At 25.4% G+C, this 18,736-nt stretch overlaps 2 protein-coding genes across 3 annotated transcripts; one reads left to right on the top strand and one right to left on the bottom strand.

Moving 5' to 3' along the window:
* Positions 1-415: 415 nt before the first annotated feature.
* LOC113550148 (acyl-CoA Delta(11) desaturase-like) lies at positions 416-3,031 on the bottom strand. The gene is made up of 6 exons (XM_026951824.1): positions 2,285-3,031; positions 1,976-2,156; positions 1,451-1,581; positions 1,174-1,379; positions 898-1,083; positions 416-837 (listed from the first exon to the last, which is right to left on the bottom strand). Exons 1-6 carry the CDS (start codon positions 2,348-2,350, stop codon positions 507-509), a joined length of 1,101 nt encoding a protein of 366 aa, XP_026807625.1. The 5' UTR covers positions 2,351-3,031; the 3' UTR covers positions 416-506.
* A 9,348-nt stretch (positions 3,032-12,379) lies between these two features.
* LOC113561250 (acyl-CoA Delta(11) desaturase) lies at positions 12,380-15,837 on the top strand. Of its 2 annotated transcripts, none has more exons than XM_026967564.1 (6): positions 12,380-12,624; positions 12,742-12,992; positions 13,079-13,209; positions 13,275-13,480; positions 13,537-13,719; positions 15,490-15,837. In XM_026967564.1, the coding sequence occupies exons 2-6, from the start codon at positions 12,857-12,859 to the stop codon at positions 15,806-15,808; spliced, it is 975 nt and encodes a 324-aa protein (XP_026823365.1). In that variant the 5' UTR covers positions 12,380-12,624; positions 12,742-12,856; the 3' UTR covers positions 15,809-15,837. The 2 variants fall into 2 exon arrangements, with proteins under 2 accessions (XP_026823365.1, XP_026823364.1); XM_026967563.1 differs by having other exon boundaries at positions 12,381-12,609.
* Positions 15,838-18,736: the final 2,899 nt, after the last annotated feature.

Raw genomic sequence — 18,736 nt, forward strand, 5'->3', positions numbered from 1 at the left:
AATTATATTTACGCCCAAACACTAAAGAACAATCACCGCTTTTCTGAATAGAAACATCTAGTTTTAGTCTTCTGTTACAAATCAACAATATTTCTAGAAGTCATATACCTTAACTATACTTAATTTTATATTATAATTTTTTTGGAGACCATCACGATAATTTAAGTGTAGTGATGGTTACTTGATGCTCAGATATGGGCAATAATAATCATTATTGAGTTCACACTTAACAGGATAAATTGAAATAAACACTAGTAATAATACATATAATTTAAACGCACTTTGTGTTTATTTTTACTTAAAAAAAACACAATTTTATACACATACAATTTTAATATTAATGTGATTAAAGTAACTTAAAAAGTCATTTATAATATAAAAAGAGATTTGAAATATACGTATATAATTAATATAAATACAATAATATAAATTGAAAATTATAAGTTACATTTTATAATAATAAAGGCTAGGCGCCAGAAGGTATAAAAATAACTTGACTATTTTTTTTAATCATCTTTCTTATTAATGACAGTTGTTAATTTTCGATCTTCAATTGAAATGTTAGAATCATCCCATCCCCAAATTCCATCTCCATCAGGATGTGAACCATCTCCTGTCCTGTTGGCTCGTTTTAAAACCATATCATTTGAGACAGTTTTCATATCATATGCCCAACCAATAAGTGAGAAAAAGTCTATAAATGCAGTAGTCAAATTTGCTCTGTAATTTCCAAGTTCAGCCGCTTTGTAATCCCATGGAAAAACATGATGATAATTGTGCCATCCTTCGCCTAAAGCTCCAAGGGACACAGATAGATTTTCAGACGGATTAATGGATCTAAAAAGTTAGAAAAATAATAAATATAGATACAAATAGAAGCAAGTATTAATAACTTACGCATCATAGGGACGTTTACCCCAGATATGAGCAGCACTGTTGACTAACCATGTCATGTTTAAAGTGAAAATATAACGTAGCATCGTTGAAGTAAAAAATGCATTAACATAGCTTTCGTTCCAAAAATAAACAGGAATTACTGTGGGAAGGATAAAGCAAAACAATAATAGTAATGGAACATAAAATCTGAAACATATAAGTTTTGAATTTTTGATTATTACAAATTACACGATTATTATTTAGTCATAAATGCAACTATTAAGAATTGGATCTTACGTTTTTTGAAACATAACAATAGAATCCTTTTTTAAATCTGACATATCAATTTTTAAACATTTATCATAATAATCTGGGTGTCTACGAACTACAAGCCATCCAACATGTGAGAAAAAAAATCCTCTCTTAGCATTATGTGGATCTGAATTTGTATCTGTGTATTTGTGATGAATTCGGTGATCCATACACCACTCGTAAATATGATTCTAAAAATTAAAAATAAACAAATAATTATGATAGGTAATTTTTTTTATTTTTCCATTAAATTTATATTAACCTCAAATGCCATGGTACTCATCAACATTAAAATAAATCGTAAAGGCCATTTTGCTTTGTATGACTTATGTGACCATAAACGATGAAGTCCAGCAGTTACACCTAATCCTGATAATATCCATGAAAATAATCCTAAACAATATAATTAAAATATATTATTATAATAACTAAAAATATAAATTGTAAGTATTATGCAATCTACTTGTAATTTATATAATATAAACTTAAATCATTAAATTGCCAAAAATTTTGAATATAAATAATATTTACAGATAGTAATTCATTATATTTGTAATATCTTAAGTTAAATTTAAGTGTAATACGTTTTTAAATTACAGTATAAAAAACAATATAATGCTTCATTTATATTAAATAGTACAAAAACTTAAATGGAAATATTGAAAAAAAAATTTCAATTTAAATAAAATAATTATTTAAAATTTTAAAATTAGGACAAAAAAAAATTAAGTTAGAACCTAATAATTAAAAAGTTTGAAAATTAGTATTTATAAAAATATAAACATACCAAATATTGTTGTGAGTAATGATGTTGATGTAAATGCTAAGTATAATCCATAAATAGCTGACAAATGACCAGCAACAAAGAATAATACAATTCCCCATATAATATTAATTTTTACTGGTTCGAGAGAACTCAAATCATTCACCCTGTCTTGTTTATTTTTGTCTACTGAATTGAGATCGGTCTAAAAAAAAAAACAAGTATTATAAAACTATTCAACATAGAACAGAAAAACAACTATAACACGTTGAATAAATCAACCCAGGTGCAATTTTCAAAAATATAATATTAAGTTTCTTCTAAGCAATTTACCTCCATCATCGTGTTAGCCGCGGAGTCCACGTCTGCGGGGGCTACCATATCTCCGGCAGTGTTCATCCTCTCACTGGTTGCGGTGAATTTACCTGAACTAATGATCAGTTGAGTACCGCAATTGATTTTATATACCTTAAGGAAGTTCGAAAATTCAGATTATGGTCAGGTCAAAGGTGGTTGTCGGCAGACAAAATGCATCTTTGGAACGCAGACGAAAATATAAACAAGATTATTAAGACTACAGTGCAGCTGTCTTAGTCCAAACATCACAACTGGTCTCGCGTTTTCGTGAAATACGCAGTGAGTCACTAACTCACATTATTATACTATATTGTATTTATAAAATATGTGACGCATTTTCTTTAGCGTTCAGTCCAATATAATAATTACACCGGTACCACGCTTTACTAATAATTAGCTTTCTATACAAATGTTTATTTAGGCAATTTTCGTTATTCTCTTGGCCTCGTGTGGAATTTGGAATAAAAAATATTTGCATAAGTGCCTTAATTGTGACTACATCAATAATATTCATATTATACTTTATTATGTAACTAGTAGGTATAATTGTTATAGTACTTGTTATATTATCGGCGAACACACTTCTTTGAGATTCGAGTCCGCGAATCGTATTTAGACAATATAATTCGTAGTTCGTAGTCATAATTTATGGCTGTATACGACACAATATGAAAACAATTTTTATTTTATTTCTATAGAAGTATTTATGGTAGTATGGTACGAGTGTACAACAGCTAACAATGATAAAATGGTACCGACTACCGGGCACCGGCGACCGGAATACCGGATGGCGGACCTGTAGTTGTTGACGCCTCGCAATCATAACCATTGTTAAAGATTTAATATAATTTAAAGTTTGTGCCGTGAAGTAACCGAATACGTTGGTATCAATGCAGCGGCGATTCGGCAAATACAGTTATCTGAAATCCTGTATTTTAAATTTTTTGATTTTCGTAAATAGGTTTTAATAAATTGTACTTGTTTCTACTTTCTATCATACATATTTTTTAATCCTGTTTTGTGAAAATTCCTAAATTCGTATTGAACTGGGGAAGAAATTTGAAATATCTATGATGATAACTTATTTAAACCATGAACATTTTTTTTATATTATGATGGAAGATAGTTTAATAATTGTGTATCTATGGTAATATAATATTATTACAGCTCTATCGCTCTGGAGAACAGTTTTGTACTAAAGCAACCTTAGAGTTTGAAATAAAAGGGTTTGTTTATACAATACAAAAAATAGCATTAAAAGCTTATGTTGTAATAAATATTCATTGTCTTGAGAGTTGAGGTCTGTAAATGTACCTATAACGTTTCCTATTAATTTTTTTTTTGATTTTCTCATTAGATAATTTAAGAAATTAATTCGAAAAAATTTGTCATATTCACTTCAAAGTTCAAATTATTAGTTATATTTTATAAATATTGTTCGCCATCCAAATGTAAGGTATATTTATTATTTAAATTAATCCAAGCATATTTGGTAATAAATATTATGCTATATTATGTTTAAGCGCAAACTCGAACTAATTCTTAAAGAACAATCACCACTTAATTATTTATTTTTTAATTAACAATTATTTACCAGTCTTTGATTGCAAAGGAACCACTTCTGTAGCCTGTAGTTAAGGGACAATTATTATTTTTTTTTTATAAATATATAATTGTAATACAATTTATTTAATTATCTTAATGACAATATTTAATAAGTGTGGTGATGATTACAGTTGATGCACATATTATAGAGCCGTAAAGCTGTAAGTAAAGAAATTATCATGTTTACATTTAAAGTTTAAGGGAACATCAGACCCGCATTGTAGTATTTATCAACACATAGACAACCAAGACCGTAACTGCGGGGAGGGTTCAGGGGTTCGAACCCTCCTCCCCCGACATTTTTAAAAGTAGAAACATTTTAGTGGTGAATATAGCTTATTGACTATAAAATTGTAGTATTTATATTTAAAAAAAAATGTTGGGCCCCCATCCGACATTTTTTTTCAGTTACGGCCTTGTAGACATCATAGGTACCAAAATACCTTTATTTAACTTAAAAGTATAAACATTATTATTTTTTTTTTTTTTATTATTAAAAAAAATAACCCTCGGCAACATGGCCATTGGGATAATGTACATTTTTTTTTTTAAAAGGTGTTACATAATAAAAAAGCTTAAATAATAATACATGTCTAAATTATATGAGAAATTATAATGATATATATAAAGGAAGTTAAATAAGTTTGTCCAATCCTGTTTCTTGGAGAAATACGAATATGTCCGGTGATTGGAGAACTGGCCCCAGTATGTCGTATAAGTCGCTGGATAGGTGGTTCCGATTTCTTGCGTCGAGGTATGCAAGACATTCCGTGAGAATATGTCTTACGGTTAATTTGGTCCCGCATGTCCTACACACGGGAGGCTCATCTCGGGACATTAGGTAACCATGTGTTATTCTAGTGTGGCCTATTCTTAGTCTGTTGATGATAGTTTCCTTTTTCTTATCAGGAAAAGAGTTAGGCCAGCGAAGAACGGTTGATTTAATTTCGTTCAGTTTTGTTTTTTTGTAACATTATTATTGTCTTGTAAGTTTTTTTAATATTTTAATTTCTAAGCGAGTAGTGAGGATTTTAAAATTTTCATATTTTTCTCACTCATAACTTACTTAAAAATTATGATATTGTAAAATAATAATGAGAGAACACACATATTGTTCTTATTTTTTAATTTAATAATAAGAAAATTTACTATACTTTTTAATCGAAACTCAAAATTTATTTTTTTATAAATTAAAAATATTGATACTATTTTAACAAAATATAAATGATTAACGTCATAGATTTTTTTTTGGACTGTTGTAGTGTTAAAAGTCTGCTGCATTTGCCACTTTTATATTGTCTACAAAAAAAAAAAAAAATTAAATATATAAAAATGAATAATTGAGTAGATTAAATTAATTGACGATATATAAATATTTTATTTTATATATCTACCTAGACTAATTAAAAAAGTTTAGAGAATCTTATAGTAATAATGATTTAATATTATATGACATAGGTGTTCACGATAAATTGTTATTAACAATGATCGTATACTATCATACGAAACACAATTTGAAAAAGGTATTTTTTTCCTAAACAGCTATATTTTCAAACGTTTAACCGTAATACAGTAACAATAGTAAAGTTATATATACATAATATTATTATTATATTATGTAATAATTAAAATTTTCTATTCCTAATTATTTAACAACTAAGGTGTAAAATATTAATTTGTAAAAAAAATAATAAATTAAACATTATATATGTAATATACTAATGTCTAATATGTTCAACCCCTTGACTGCTGCAATAAAATATAGGGAATAATTTACAAATTTTCACGATTTTAATGAATTTTGTAAAAATTTTAATTAAACGCTTATAAAAAATGTTGTCTTTGATATTTTTAATTGAGAATTTAATAACTTACGAGGAGCTTTGTATTCAGTTTTCAATCAGCATTTTTTCCTACCAAATAATTTTTAGTTGACATTTATATAAAAAAAAAAAACTAAATAAATGAAAAAACATCTATATTACAAATAGACAATACTTCAAAAATAGTTGAATTATTTTAAAAGTGTTATCGTAAATAAAAAACAACAATAAAAACATTTAGTGAAAATTTCAAATATCTACTATAATTCCTTTTTGAGTAAATAAAACAAAATCGATTTTATCAACAATTTTTTTCTCGATTATAAAAAAGTATTATTTTACCTCTTTAAAGTACTTACTTAAGAATATTCAGTTTGCTATCCAAAACCATTCTCGAAGTTGAGAATTGAAGCACTTTATCGACTGTTTAATGATGTATGAATAGAAATTATAGAGATGATAATCGAATGAATATTATATTATAATTTATACAGTATTTGCCCAAATTAATATCTTTTTTATTTATATTTTTCTATGATATGAGTTTTGTATTACAACATTTTTTAATGCTATTAAGTTACTTTACTTGATTATTTAAGTATGTTTTCGTATATTTATAATTTGTAAGTTATCAGTAGGTGTGTTTTGTGCTGTTTTAAGGTCAAATGAATATCAATAGACTTTAACTGCCATATGATGACTGATGCTACTTGCTGCAATACCTACTTACATAATTTGTAATAAATATCATAAAATGTTATATGAATATAATAACTAGATATCAAATTTTTAAACAAAATCATGATGTAGTTATATATCATTATCAGTTTAAAAGGTGGTAGTCTATTTCATTTTCAAAACATTCAAATTTAATTAATAATAATAGGTTAATTTATAACTAGGAATAAAAAGTACAATAGCCATTAATTATTATTATATAAAAAAAAATTACAACTTTATCTGAGAATTTATAGTGGATGAAATATTCATTTAAAATATTACAAATACCTATTAATAAATTTGTATTGCATGTAAGTGGATACGTATCTTGTTTAATGTACAATATGGAGTTCACACTATCTAAAATAGTGTAACTAGGTATTACTTAATTATAGATTGATTTTTAAATTTATGCAATTTGTAATCGTCAAATTTATCGTAATTTTCTTTTTTTTATACACGATCCTCTGTGCAAAATTCAATCTCTGAGATGTAACATAGAGATCCCAATGAGTTATGAGAGGTTGTGTTTTTGTGCTCAATGACCACCCAAAGATGTAGTTGGCACGCTTAATGCCCAGTTTTGCGAAGTTACTGCATGCGATGTCGCATGCCAATGTTCTATGTTACATCACATTGTAACTTTCATATGTAGTCAGGTTGAGACTACCCATTTTCATCGCACTGACTTCGCATAGAGTGAACATATAAAATGAATGTCAATATTTAAAAAACAAAAATATAATAAATAAAAAAATATTTTTCCATTATGATTTTAGAGAACCATAACATTGTACATAAGTAAATCTGAACTTAGATTGAAAAAAATATTTCCCTTTTCTCAAGATTTTTATAGTATTATTAATTATTACATTTCATATTTTTTTTTTTAACTGTTATAGTTTTTTGTCAATTAAACTGACAGTTTAATTTCTGAATGTAGGCAAGATTTAATTGCTAATTAATCAAAATATATTATATGTATATTTAATATTTATATTATACATAACTATCTCATAATTCAATAATTATGATTTAAGCTTTAAGCTGCATAAATATACAAGTACAATTAGTTATTACTATAGGCACATAGTAATATAAAATAAAATTATACATTTACGCGGTATGTTAAACAAGGATAGACACACCGAAAGTATTCGCTATCTCTTTTTAACACGCTCGGGAAACACTGCATGGTGAGCGTTCCAGTTATCATAATATAGTTCAATGCGCCTAACCTACTGGGACATGCTACTGAGATACATTCATGATGGCATTGTAGAGTATTTAGAGTGTTAAGATTCGTATAATGTAATCAGTATCGGACTGCCTCAAAAATATCTACCGTGCATTTTAGTTTGAAAGGCCCTCATTTTATACACTTAAAGTCACACTACATTTTGTAGAATGGTTGAAAGGTAACTTTTTAAATTGATCTTTATTGACAACTGTAGCTTTATTCTCAATCAATCTGTGGACTTTGTTGTTCTCTGTAGTATAGAAAAGTATCTTCAAATACTTATTATATACCTAGGTCCTATAATACGCATTCTAAATACATTTGAAAAAAGTATTTAGACACAGTAGGTATATAGGTAGGTTCTAAATATATTCTGTTTTCAAATAATTTTTTCTAATGTATTTTTTATATTTGTATATTTTTTTAAAGTTAGACAGACTATCTATAAAGTTTTTGAAACCATACATTTTATGATAATAATAAATAAAAGAAATAGGTAGGTAGGTAGGTAAATATATAATTAAATTTTGTTCGAAAACGTTAGTTACAACCTGATTTACTTTAGTTATCTATTTATATATTTAAAATTCATTTTTCTTTCGGATTTTTGTGATGCTTATGCGACTTCTTGGAGAGATATAATGATTAATATTAAACTATGTAACTTCTATATAAAGTCACACAAATATTATCTCAGAGATTTTTTATCGCGAGTTCTTTGGGACTTCAAAAATTATTTATAATCATCTGTAGTCTATTTAACGGTATATAGAAGTTCAAATGTGCACTGACGTTTTTTACCACTTGGTGACTTCGCATGGATGTGAACCTCGCATTATTACACATAGGGGAGTTTACTGCATGCACATTTTTAGCAATGTATCGACGTAGTATTATTTATAATTTTTTGTTAGTTTGCTTCTTATAAGTTTTATCGATTATCAGTAAAAGTAATACAATTTCAGTTGGAATATAAACTGTCTTAGATTGTATGATTCAAATGCCATAGCCAGATGATATTATATATTCATACAGGAAAAGAATTATTTTAATATTATTTATTATTATCTGTGAAAACCTCTATATAATAAATAGCAAATATTATGTACGTTACAAATATGCAATTATATACAATTATTATCTAATAAACATTTTTTTATTCCAATGTAATTTTAATTTTAAGTGTATAATACGGAACATTAGAGTATTGTACCTGATGAACCTTTACAATACATTTATAAACAACAATTTCCTATTTTTATTTGTTTCATTTTAATTGAGTTTTATGCATTATAAGAAATTACAATTGACTTGTTTACTAATAAATAAATTAGGTATATTAAATTGCAGTTGTGGTTTTGGTTGTATTTTTTTAGTGAAACGACTTATGAATCATTCCCTCTACCTTTATAACAAAAATTAAACTTTACAATAATGGAATTTAAAAACACAAAAATAAATATAATATATATATGTATAAATAATATACATAAATAACAATAACAATATTATATGTTTTGTTGTTTAACGTGCTTCAGATTCTAGCTGATCATAATACCACATTTATTTTTAGTACACAGAGCCACAGGGGCGCGATGTAAAACGAGCCTCGCAGTGATCATTGTGCATGCGAAATTCTGCTTATTTAACAGTATAGCTTACATTCGCGTGGGTATGTAATTTATGTACACAAGTACAAACTTAGAGGTGACGTTAAACGGTTGCCGCTGTCTGAAATATCAGCGTTTGTTTACGTTATAATTATTTCGTAAATTATTTCTTATCTGTATATCGCTATTTTTGGTAATAAACATGGAATTATATACAATATAATAAAAATGATAATTCATATTATTAAGATATTTTGATGATCAAAGTTTAATTGGTAATAAGATGAAACAAAAATGTTGATATAATTCGTAATTTGTAATTAGTATTTATATACTACAGACTACAGTCTACAATATTAATACTGACGTTTGAAAATGCAGTGTTATATCTAGGGAGTAGGGTCATTGGGAGAATATTTTAGATAGGTCACTGTAATCGATGCGTTAAATTTGAATTAAAATGATAAATATTAGTAAACAATACTCAGCGGTAACACACGTCACTGTGCCAGTATATATGATATTCATATAGATTTTTATAATTGAATTATAAAACTATTAGTAATTAATAATTATAGTATTATTGTTATATAAGTCTTATAAGTTTATATCAACATTATCAACGTTCTTTAGAACAGCGTGAATAGGTTTGTGGAATAAATATTTTAAAATTAAATTTTATATTGAAAATAATAATAATAATAATGTAGATAATGGTAATAGTGCAAAGTCCCTATGAATAATATTTTAGATTCTGGGTGAAGCGTTAACCACTATTAATGTACTAATTTTAAAACGATGTTTTTTCTCTTATAACATTTTTATAGTAGAAAAAATATTCATACTTGGGATACCTAAATAAAATGTTAAGATTAACAATACTGAAATAAACATAAACTGGTAATAATGACAATGGTGTACTGGTGGTGAACTTTGATTAACAGACAACAGTTGTCCCTTTATATATTATAATATTATATGACTAGTACATTTATATATTATTCTAGTATTGTATTTAAATATAAAATAATATAATATATAGTAATCACTGACTATACTACTCGATACTAGTGAGTAATGTAAAGAACAATAATTTTATTCAGATCCTTCACAGTTTTGTTAAAAAATTTAAAACTTAAATTAAGAATATTGTCACCTCTCAAGTCTCAGTAATAATAATAATCGCGATTACTATAATGCTTACCAAGTATACATGAGTCATGTGGGACAAGCTTTAATCTGTATTGCTTTATTTATAATCTAACACTATTTTTGTTAAATGAAACAAACGTTGTTGCATAAAAGCAATTAATTTTTTTTTTCAAATGACGATAATTATTCTGTTACTTTATTTACACATAATAAACTTGTCAATACAGTTAATAGGAAAAAACATTGTGTAAAATATTACATGCGGATTTAGAAAAAGCTGCACATATTGCAGTTTTTGAGAGTTTTCAGCTGTATAAAATAGTATGTTGTAAATTCCATTTAGCAATTCCATTTCTAAATATAATTTTTATATTCGTGTGATATACAAAGATATACAAATTTACAAAAAAAAAAATAAAAATATTTTAATTGTTTTTTGAAAAAAATTCAAAAATTCAAGAAAATGCGAAAAGGTGTCATGATCAACTGGTTGGCCACCCCTGCAATAGTCAATTGTATACCCCCCACCCACTTATTCACAAAGTTATTAAAATATTAATGGAAATTCAAGTCAATACTGATTCAAAAATTAGTTCATTAAAAAAAATAAAGAAATACCCGTAAACACGTAATATTAAAAAAAAAATTATATGAAAAAAATATACTTTGATTATAAATTAAATAAATTAATTTAAATTGATATTTTAACATATTTAATGCAAACGTGTACCAATATATAATAAATATATATGTACTATTTGAACTTATTTTTAATATGTATTATTTTAAGAACTAAATTGTAAAAATATTATTGTAATTGCAATTAAAATTATTTTTTTTTTAATTAAAAAAATTTTAAATAACGATAGCTTATTAATCATTAGGAAGCTATGTTAAATTAAATAATTCAAACAGCATTTTTAAGCTCGCCAGTTTATGATACCAGAATATGATAAGACAGAGATTCCTAAATCTTATAAAGGTAAAGGAAAATTTTAATTTTAGGAATAATTTTCCACCTTCACTAATGACCAATACTGTGGATTTAATGTATTTGAATGTTATTTTTATTTTTCAGAGTATATTTTGCCTGTTTTCAATGCAAAAATATATACATACATTTAACATTTGTTTAGTGCATTAAATGCACAGCCCTGCTAATAACCAAATCGAAAATTTGGAGGTACGTATGGGGCTTATGTATACCTTATATGTGGGTAAATTTCTTTAGAAAAATGTTTTCTATCTATAAGGATATTGTTCATATATTATAGTTGTATTATAACACATGCAAAGTAAAATTCAGACTTTGATGTTAACGATTAATTAACATACATCGATTGCTTTCATTAAAAGGCGTAAAATTTTAATGAGTTCATTAGAATTCCAAATACGTTAATTATCAAATAACGATTGTCGATTCAACATTATATTTTATTGTTATACATTGTTAAATTCGTATGGCATCGGTAGGCTGTGGCTTTTTTCGTCGCGTGAATATTGTTATATAGAAACGCTTAATTACATTAGTGCAATAATATCATTTTTCGTCATATCGACTTAAAACTACAAATGCACTAATAAATACATAATGTTTGTGTACAAATAATAACACTACTTACATATACAAACCAAAACTGGATCTCTATGTAACAATAATTGCAATGAAAAGGTACTGTGCAGTTTTAAGTTAATATCTGTGCTTGTACTTTTATCTTTTATAATTACTTGTTGTAATAGCATTATGAACATATTTTTTTAGAAATGTAAGACTAAGACTAACGGGTAAATATTATGTATAATTTTATGTACAGTATAGTGTACAGTACAGGATTTCCGGAATACATTGATTTCATTTATTATTACAGTCGTTTGGTTAATCATTATCACTCGACAACGTAGGTACATAGGTAATATGCGCATTATTTGGATAAACTATTGTTTAACCTAAATAACAAGTACAATAAATGAAATAAGCACGCATAATAATTATTATGCGACAAACGTAGACGCCATACTATAAATCTATTCTATCAAATCATATGTATGTAAAGCCAACAGGTCGACGAATACGATTGACCTTCAAAAGGTGCATACGTTCGTACAGTCGTTCGCCGGACTTCGACGAAGAGTTTTTCAACATCAAGACAAGTACGTTTATTTATGGTAAATCAATAAATTATACTCTATACAAATAACGCATAACATTTGGGACATGATATATTTTATAGATATCAATTTTTGTAATAAATTTAATTATACCAAATTTTAATTTTTTTGCAGAAATGCGTAGCTGAATTCATAAATGAAACACATCGATCTCAATATATATTTTAAATAAACGGACGTTCATAAATAAAAATTTTAAAATCTGTCAATTTGGTTAAACTTATTTATAATGACGGACAAGGACATAAAAATACCGAGAGAAACGCGATGGCCAAGTGTTCTTTATTATTTATACCTTCATTTTTCTGCTTTGGTCGGACTTTACCTCGCAGTTTTTCAAGCTAAATGGACTACTATATTGTATAGTAATTATTCATATTTTTATTTATTCACTACTAGTATACTACTTATGATACCTATTTTAAAAAGTAAATTGTAATTATTTTTATAGCAATATGTCTTATCCACGTGTCTGTCCTTGGCTTAACTGCCGGAGCTCATCGATTATGGGCACATATAAGTTTCAAAGCCAGTATCGTACTCAAAGTATTCTTAGCATTTGCACAGACCTTGATATGTCAAGTATATGCAAATCATCAAAGAGTTTTAGAGTATAAAATATCCTAATACAATAATATTATTTTCAGGGATCACTTTACGACTGGGTGTTAGAACACCGATTGCATCATGAGCATTTTGGTACAGAAAAAGATCCATTTAACCCAAATCGAGGATTTTTCTATGCATATTTTACAAACAAATTTGTCACAAGTCATCCTGACCACGAGAAAATTTTAAAAACTATCGACACTAAAGATTTAGAGCAAGATCCTATTGTAATGTGGCAAAAAAGGTAAACCTTTTCCATTTAATTTTCATTAATTATTCAATTTTTATGTTTCACTTTAGACTTTACTGGTTGTTAGCTCCATTGTTGTTGATGGTCACTGTGTTTTTGCCATCTCAACTCTGGGATGAGTCACTTCTTTGTTCAATTTTCATTGTTGGATTCTTTAGAGTTACAGTATCGTTACATTACAGTTGGATTTTAAATGCGGCTACGATCATTTGGGGACTAGAACCACTTAACAAGTAATTTTTTAAATACATTTCGTTCTAATATTATATTAAAAAAAGCTAAAAAACTATTTTGATAAATCTACTCATTTACCTAATTTATTAAAATATAAATAGTTAAAATTCATATAATATCGTATGTAATATTTATACATAAGGTATAGAATTTATAACTTTTAAGTTACAACTGTAAACATTTTACCTAACTATAAAAAAAATAGTAATAATAGGTGTATAGTAAATTATCTTAGAGTTAGTGAGAACTTTGTCCTTGGGTTAGAATTCTTGAGGAACTGCGTAAAAATTATAAATAATTATTTGCATATTACTTAATCACATTTTATTTTTCAATTATTTTTTTTAGAACTTTTAAACTAAATGTATGCAAATAGTATACAATTTATTTTTTAAGTACTTCTGTTGCTTATAAAATATACTTTTTACACTACTAGCAACGGTCACTAAAACAGAAAGAGATTTTTAATAAGCTTGGAAACTAATTAAAAACATAACAAAGAGCTTTGACTGTTAAAGACATCATAATTACCTTGGTATCTTAACAACTGAAAATAAGCTTGCTTTAACTAGTTCGATCAAATTACTTAAAATGTACATAGAAAAAGCTAAGAAAAACATTCAGTCTGTATATCTGTACCTATATATTTTAATCAAATAGAATTATTATATATATATTTTTACTAGACTGTTGTCTGTTATTATACTTGTAATAATAACATCTAATGTATGTTTTATTTAAATATAATATCGAATAAAACTACTTCAGTTACAAGTAAGATAAATAAATAAGTATAAATCATCTTTAATAGATAGTAAATCATATAATTATGCCTGGTATAGAAATATTTTAAGTTTTACAAATGTTTTATCTAATTTTTTTATGTGAAAAATATATGTATAAATTAGGGTTTCAATTCGTTATAGTATAGGGCCTACATTGTACATAGTATTGGGGGCGGGAGTTGAGAACTAATAATTAATGAGCAATGTTCATTATTATTTGTAAATATATTTAAATATTTACTATCGCATTGGTGTTATAAGAAGAAAATATTATTTACTAACTTAAATTCAAAACATAATTTCAAAGAGGGTTATAAATAAATGTAAGTAATTAAATTAAATATGTAAACTATTTTAACATTATAATATATAATTTTATTATTAAAAAATAAGAAACAAATATTTGTTTCATTTATATAAAATATATTGTTTTTATACGTTCGGAGAGATTTTAGCTAAATATTATTTTTCTTTCGACGATTATGGTTAGGAAGACATGACGGGGCATGTGTGTTGCTAAAATTCCTAGATGGTCACCCATCCGGGATCTATAGTAACCATATAGAATATTATATTAATAAGTCAAATAAGTGTATAATTTTCACAAGAATAGTAAAATTTTTTATTATAAACAATATTTCCCAACCAACATATAAAATATAGGTAATAATATATAATTTTTAAAATTATAAAATTAATTTTATAAGTTAAAAATATAAGTTTATTAATTATAAATTATAAAGTATTTATGTTAACTGTTGACTAAAAAGTTATACCGATAAAAATCTTATGATAATGTCCAGCAAAAAAACTTAAGTGGTTATTGGTTTAAAATGTTTAAATAATTCGATGTACTATCTATGCATTATCGCTTAAAATCTTTTAATAAGTATTAAGAAAACTTTTATCAATATTATTTGAGTTAATGAAAAATATACGGTTAAACTAATTAGATTTTAATTACAATAATTTTGTTCGATTCAGGTATTCCATTCAAACAAACTTGGTATTTGTCATAAATAAAAGCCTTTGGCCTCAATACCATTACACTTTACCGTGGGATTATCAATGTGGTGAATACGGTAATTATAACCACGGGTGCATCACGGCTCACATAAGAGTGTGGGCGGCATTACGATTAGTGACAAATCTGAGAACAATAGATTCCAATGGAATGAGAAAAGCTATGATTGAAGCAGCTAGCACAGGACTAAAATTCAACCAATGTGCAGAAAAATATGCGTTTGATCCAAATCTTCTCAAAATAAAATGTGAATTAGATTTAGAAAGGATACCTTCTTGATTTCAATTAATAAATATTATTATACTTTATCATTTGTACATCTATAATAATCCTAATTATCACAAAAACGTAATTAAATGATGTATTTTCATAGGTTAAGAAAAGTGTACCTATTTGCTACCATTGATTATAAAAATTCTAATTTATAAATAAGGATGATTCATTGTCAGTAAAACTTATTAAATAATATTGAGTAAAATAATAACTATAATCTATAATTAATGGTATTAAGTAGGTACTGACCTATGTGATTCTGAACAAAACAATTGTTGTAAATTAGTTTTGATAATAATATAATATATGTTACTAATATTGTGTAACACCATAGCTTGAGAGCTGAGTATTTTTATTAACATATAAAAAAAATAAATTTCCTGTTTTTCTATAGTTAACATTGCATGAATTAAGAAATTGCACATGAATGCATCATGATGTTTAATCAAAATCATTTTGCAGTATACCTGTCTAATAAATAATAATACAATTTAATCATCAAATTAAATGCATAATATTTGAAATAATGAATTGTGAAAATATGATATTAATATATTATTATTATTTATTGTTATTATATTATATATGCATGTAAATATTTAAAGGTAGGAATACTAAATTTAATAAATACCTGTTTAGATATTAGGATTCTTATATTTCATTGATACGGATAACGGGATAATATGTATAGAATTATATTATAATACTATAAGACGTTAAATTATAAATTACAATAATAATTTTATCAAATAATGATAAATCAGTGAACATTAAATTATATAATAATAAATATAAACTTAATTTCTAACAACTATTGTCCTTACAAATATATTATTTTTTTATTCATAGAATTATATTTAGGTTTTCGATATAATTGATTTAATATCATAGGCTATTATGTATATGATTTTATTTTAGTACAAACTATTAGAAATAGTTAAGTATTTAAAAATTCACCGTATATTATATCTGCATTTCAGTACTCCAAATTTGAATAAAAATATACTTTAAATCAAAATCTATCTTTACATGACCAATCACACAACAACCAAGAAAATAATTCGTATTTATAGTAACAATTTATATTTGGGTATACTACAAGTTAGTATTTCGAAGTAAGTAATGATAAATTAACAATAATTAATAATTTATGATTATATGAACCACAGTAAAATATTAGCCATGAATCATAAAATGTATAGATAACTTATATCTATATTGTACAATATTATAGATACTCTATAAATTCTATAAAATTTACACTTAATGATAATACACTAATATTGCTTATTTAATGCTTATACAGCATCAACGAAGTGTAAGTATTATTGTATTAACAAATAGTTATTGCTTAATAATTGTTTAATATTGCATTCAAATTTTTAAATTATTACTATAGAATATTGTAATTGCCGTTATTATGATAAGTATTTACTATTTAGATATGTTTACTGCGGAATTCGTTTAAAAGTAATTGTAGTTATTACAAATTACAATAATACGATTGAGATAACATTACATAATATTTTATATTGGTAATGGTTAATCGACCATTAAATTTAGATTAATTATTTTAATTATTGTATCTACTCAATTACTATCTAACCTATACGCACGAATAACAGAATATTTGCATACTGACGAAAAAAATAATAAAATATACAATAAATCAGATTTTACATTGCAGTATAATTTTTAAATTGCATTACTCACTAAAATTATATGTTTTTGGTAACTTAATAAAATTATAACCATACAAGTTTGGAGAACACTATAACTGTATAGAAATCAAGAAAAATATCAAAACTATATAAGTTCCTACTACCTAGATAGATTTAATTCGTAAAAAATACAGTTTGTTTTCGTTCAAAAGCTATTAATTTACGAGCATGACACAGAAATTAAAGAGTTCAAGTAATATTCATGTACGTGGTACACAGATATAATATGATTCAGATGAAACTACTAATTAATTATATTATTTAGAATTATCTATTGACCTTTAACTAAACTTTTTATCGATGTTTAACGATGATCATTTTCGTTTTTATTTTCAAGATCAACTAATTAAATTGTAAATACTTCCATTACACGTTTTTTTTAATTAAATAAAGACGATAGTATTCTGTTAAATTGTTTTGATACAAGTAATAGCTAATATATATGTATATTCTTATATATATATATTATATATTATACCTTTATTGTATGACGTCCTATACATTATACTTAATCAAAATATATTGTTGTTAAATCAGTATTAAACTATATAAAAGGGTTAAAAAAACGAAAAAAAGTACGAAAACATAATTTCTACCTATTTTATGAAAACGTAAGATTATTATAGCGTTTCTTTAAATATTATTTTGTTGGAATTGTGAAGGCAGTATTGTTATATTCTGTGGTAGAATGGTTTAAAATATTTAAATATAGTATATAATAATATACATATATTATATAAATTGAATTTTTTTTCGTTACATTTAATATGTCAATAAAATAAGTATTGGAAACACTTTCGTGAAAAATATTCGAGCATTACCATTTTTACAAATACATAGGTTAATAAAATATCCATTATCTATTCTAAATATATTATTAATATATATTCTTTGGAAAACTGCTTATAACTTATTCAAGTTAATATAGTTATACTTTCACATTTCCCATCGATAAGTCGAATGTGAAATTACAGGAATTTCAAAAATATAGTCAAAATATTTTGAAAATTGAAAATGATATCGTAAATAAAAAACAATACTATAAACATTTTGTGAAAAATTCAAATAACTATACGGTTATTTGTTTTTGAGTTACACAAAAAAATTGGTACTAGATATTTTGTGTTTAACCTCTCTAAAGTCAATCTACTAATTGGATCCAATTTTATATTCTAATAAACAACCCACATTTTTGAAAATTCAAGCATTTAAT

The sequence above is a fragment of the Rhopalosiphum maidis genome, chromosome 1 (assembly GCF_003676215.2).
Source record: "Rhopalosiphum maidis isolate BTI-1 chromosome 1, ASM367621v3, whole genome shotgun sequence".
NCBI lineage: Eukaryota > Metazoa > Arthropoda > Insecta > Hemiptera > Aphididae > Rhopalosiphum > Rhopalosiphum maidis.

Coding starts and splice junctions, on each gene's coding strand:
- LOC113561250 (XM_026967564.1), top strand. CDS start 12,857: ATGACGGACAAGGACATAAAAATACCGAGAGAAACGCGATGGCCAAGT. Junction 13,481..13,536: donor ATTGTAATGTGGCAAAAAAG/GTAAACCTTTTC, acceptor GTTTCACTTTAG/ACTTTACTGGTTGTTAGCTC. Junction 13,720..15,489: donor GGACTAGAACCACTTAACAA/GTAATTTTTTAA, acceptor TGTTCGATTCAG/GTATTCCATTCAAACAAACT.
- LOC113550148 (XM_026951824.1), bottom strand. CDS start 2,350: ATGAACACTGCCGGAGATATGGTAGCCCCCGCAGACGTGGACTCCGCG. Junction 1,582..1,975: donor ATTACTCACAACAATATTTG/GTATGTTTATAT, acceptor TATATTGTTTAG/GATTATTTTCATGGATATTA. Junction 838..897: donor GGTAAACGTCCCTATGATGC/GTAAGTTATTAA, acceptor CTAACTTTTTAG/ATCCATTAATCCGTCTGAAA.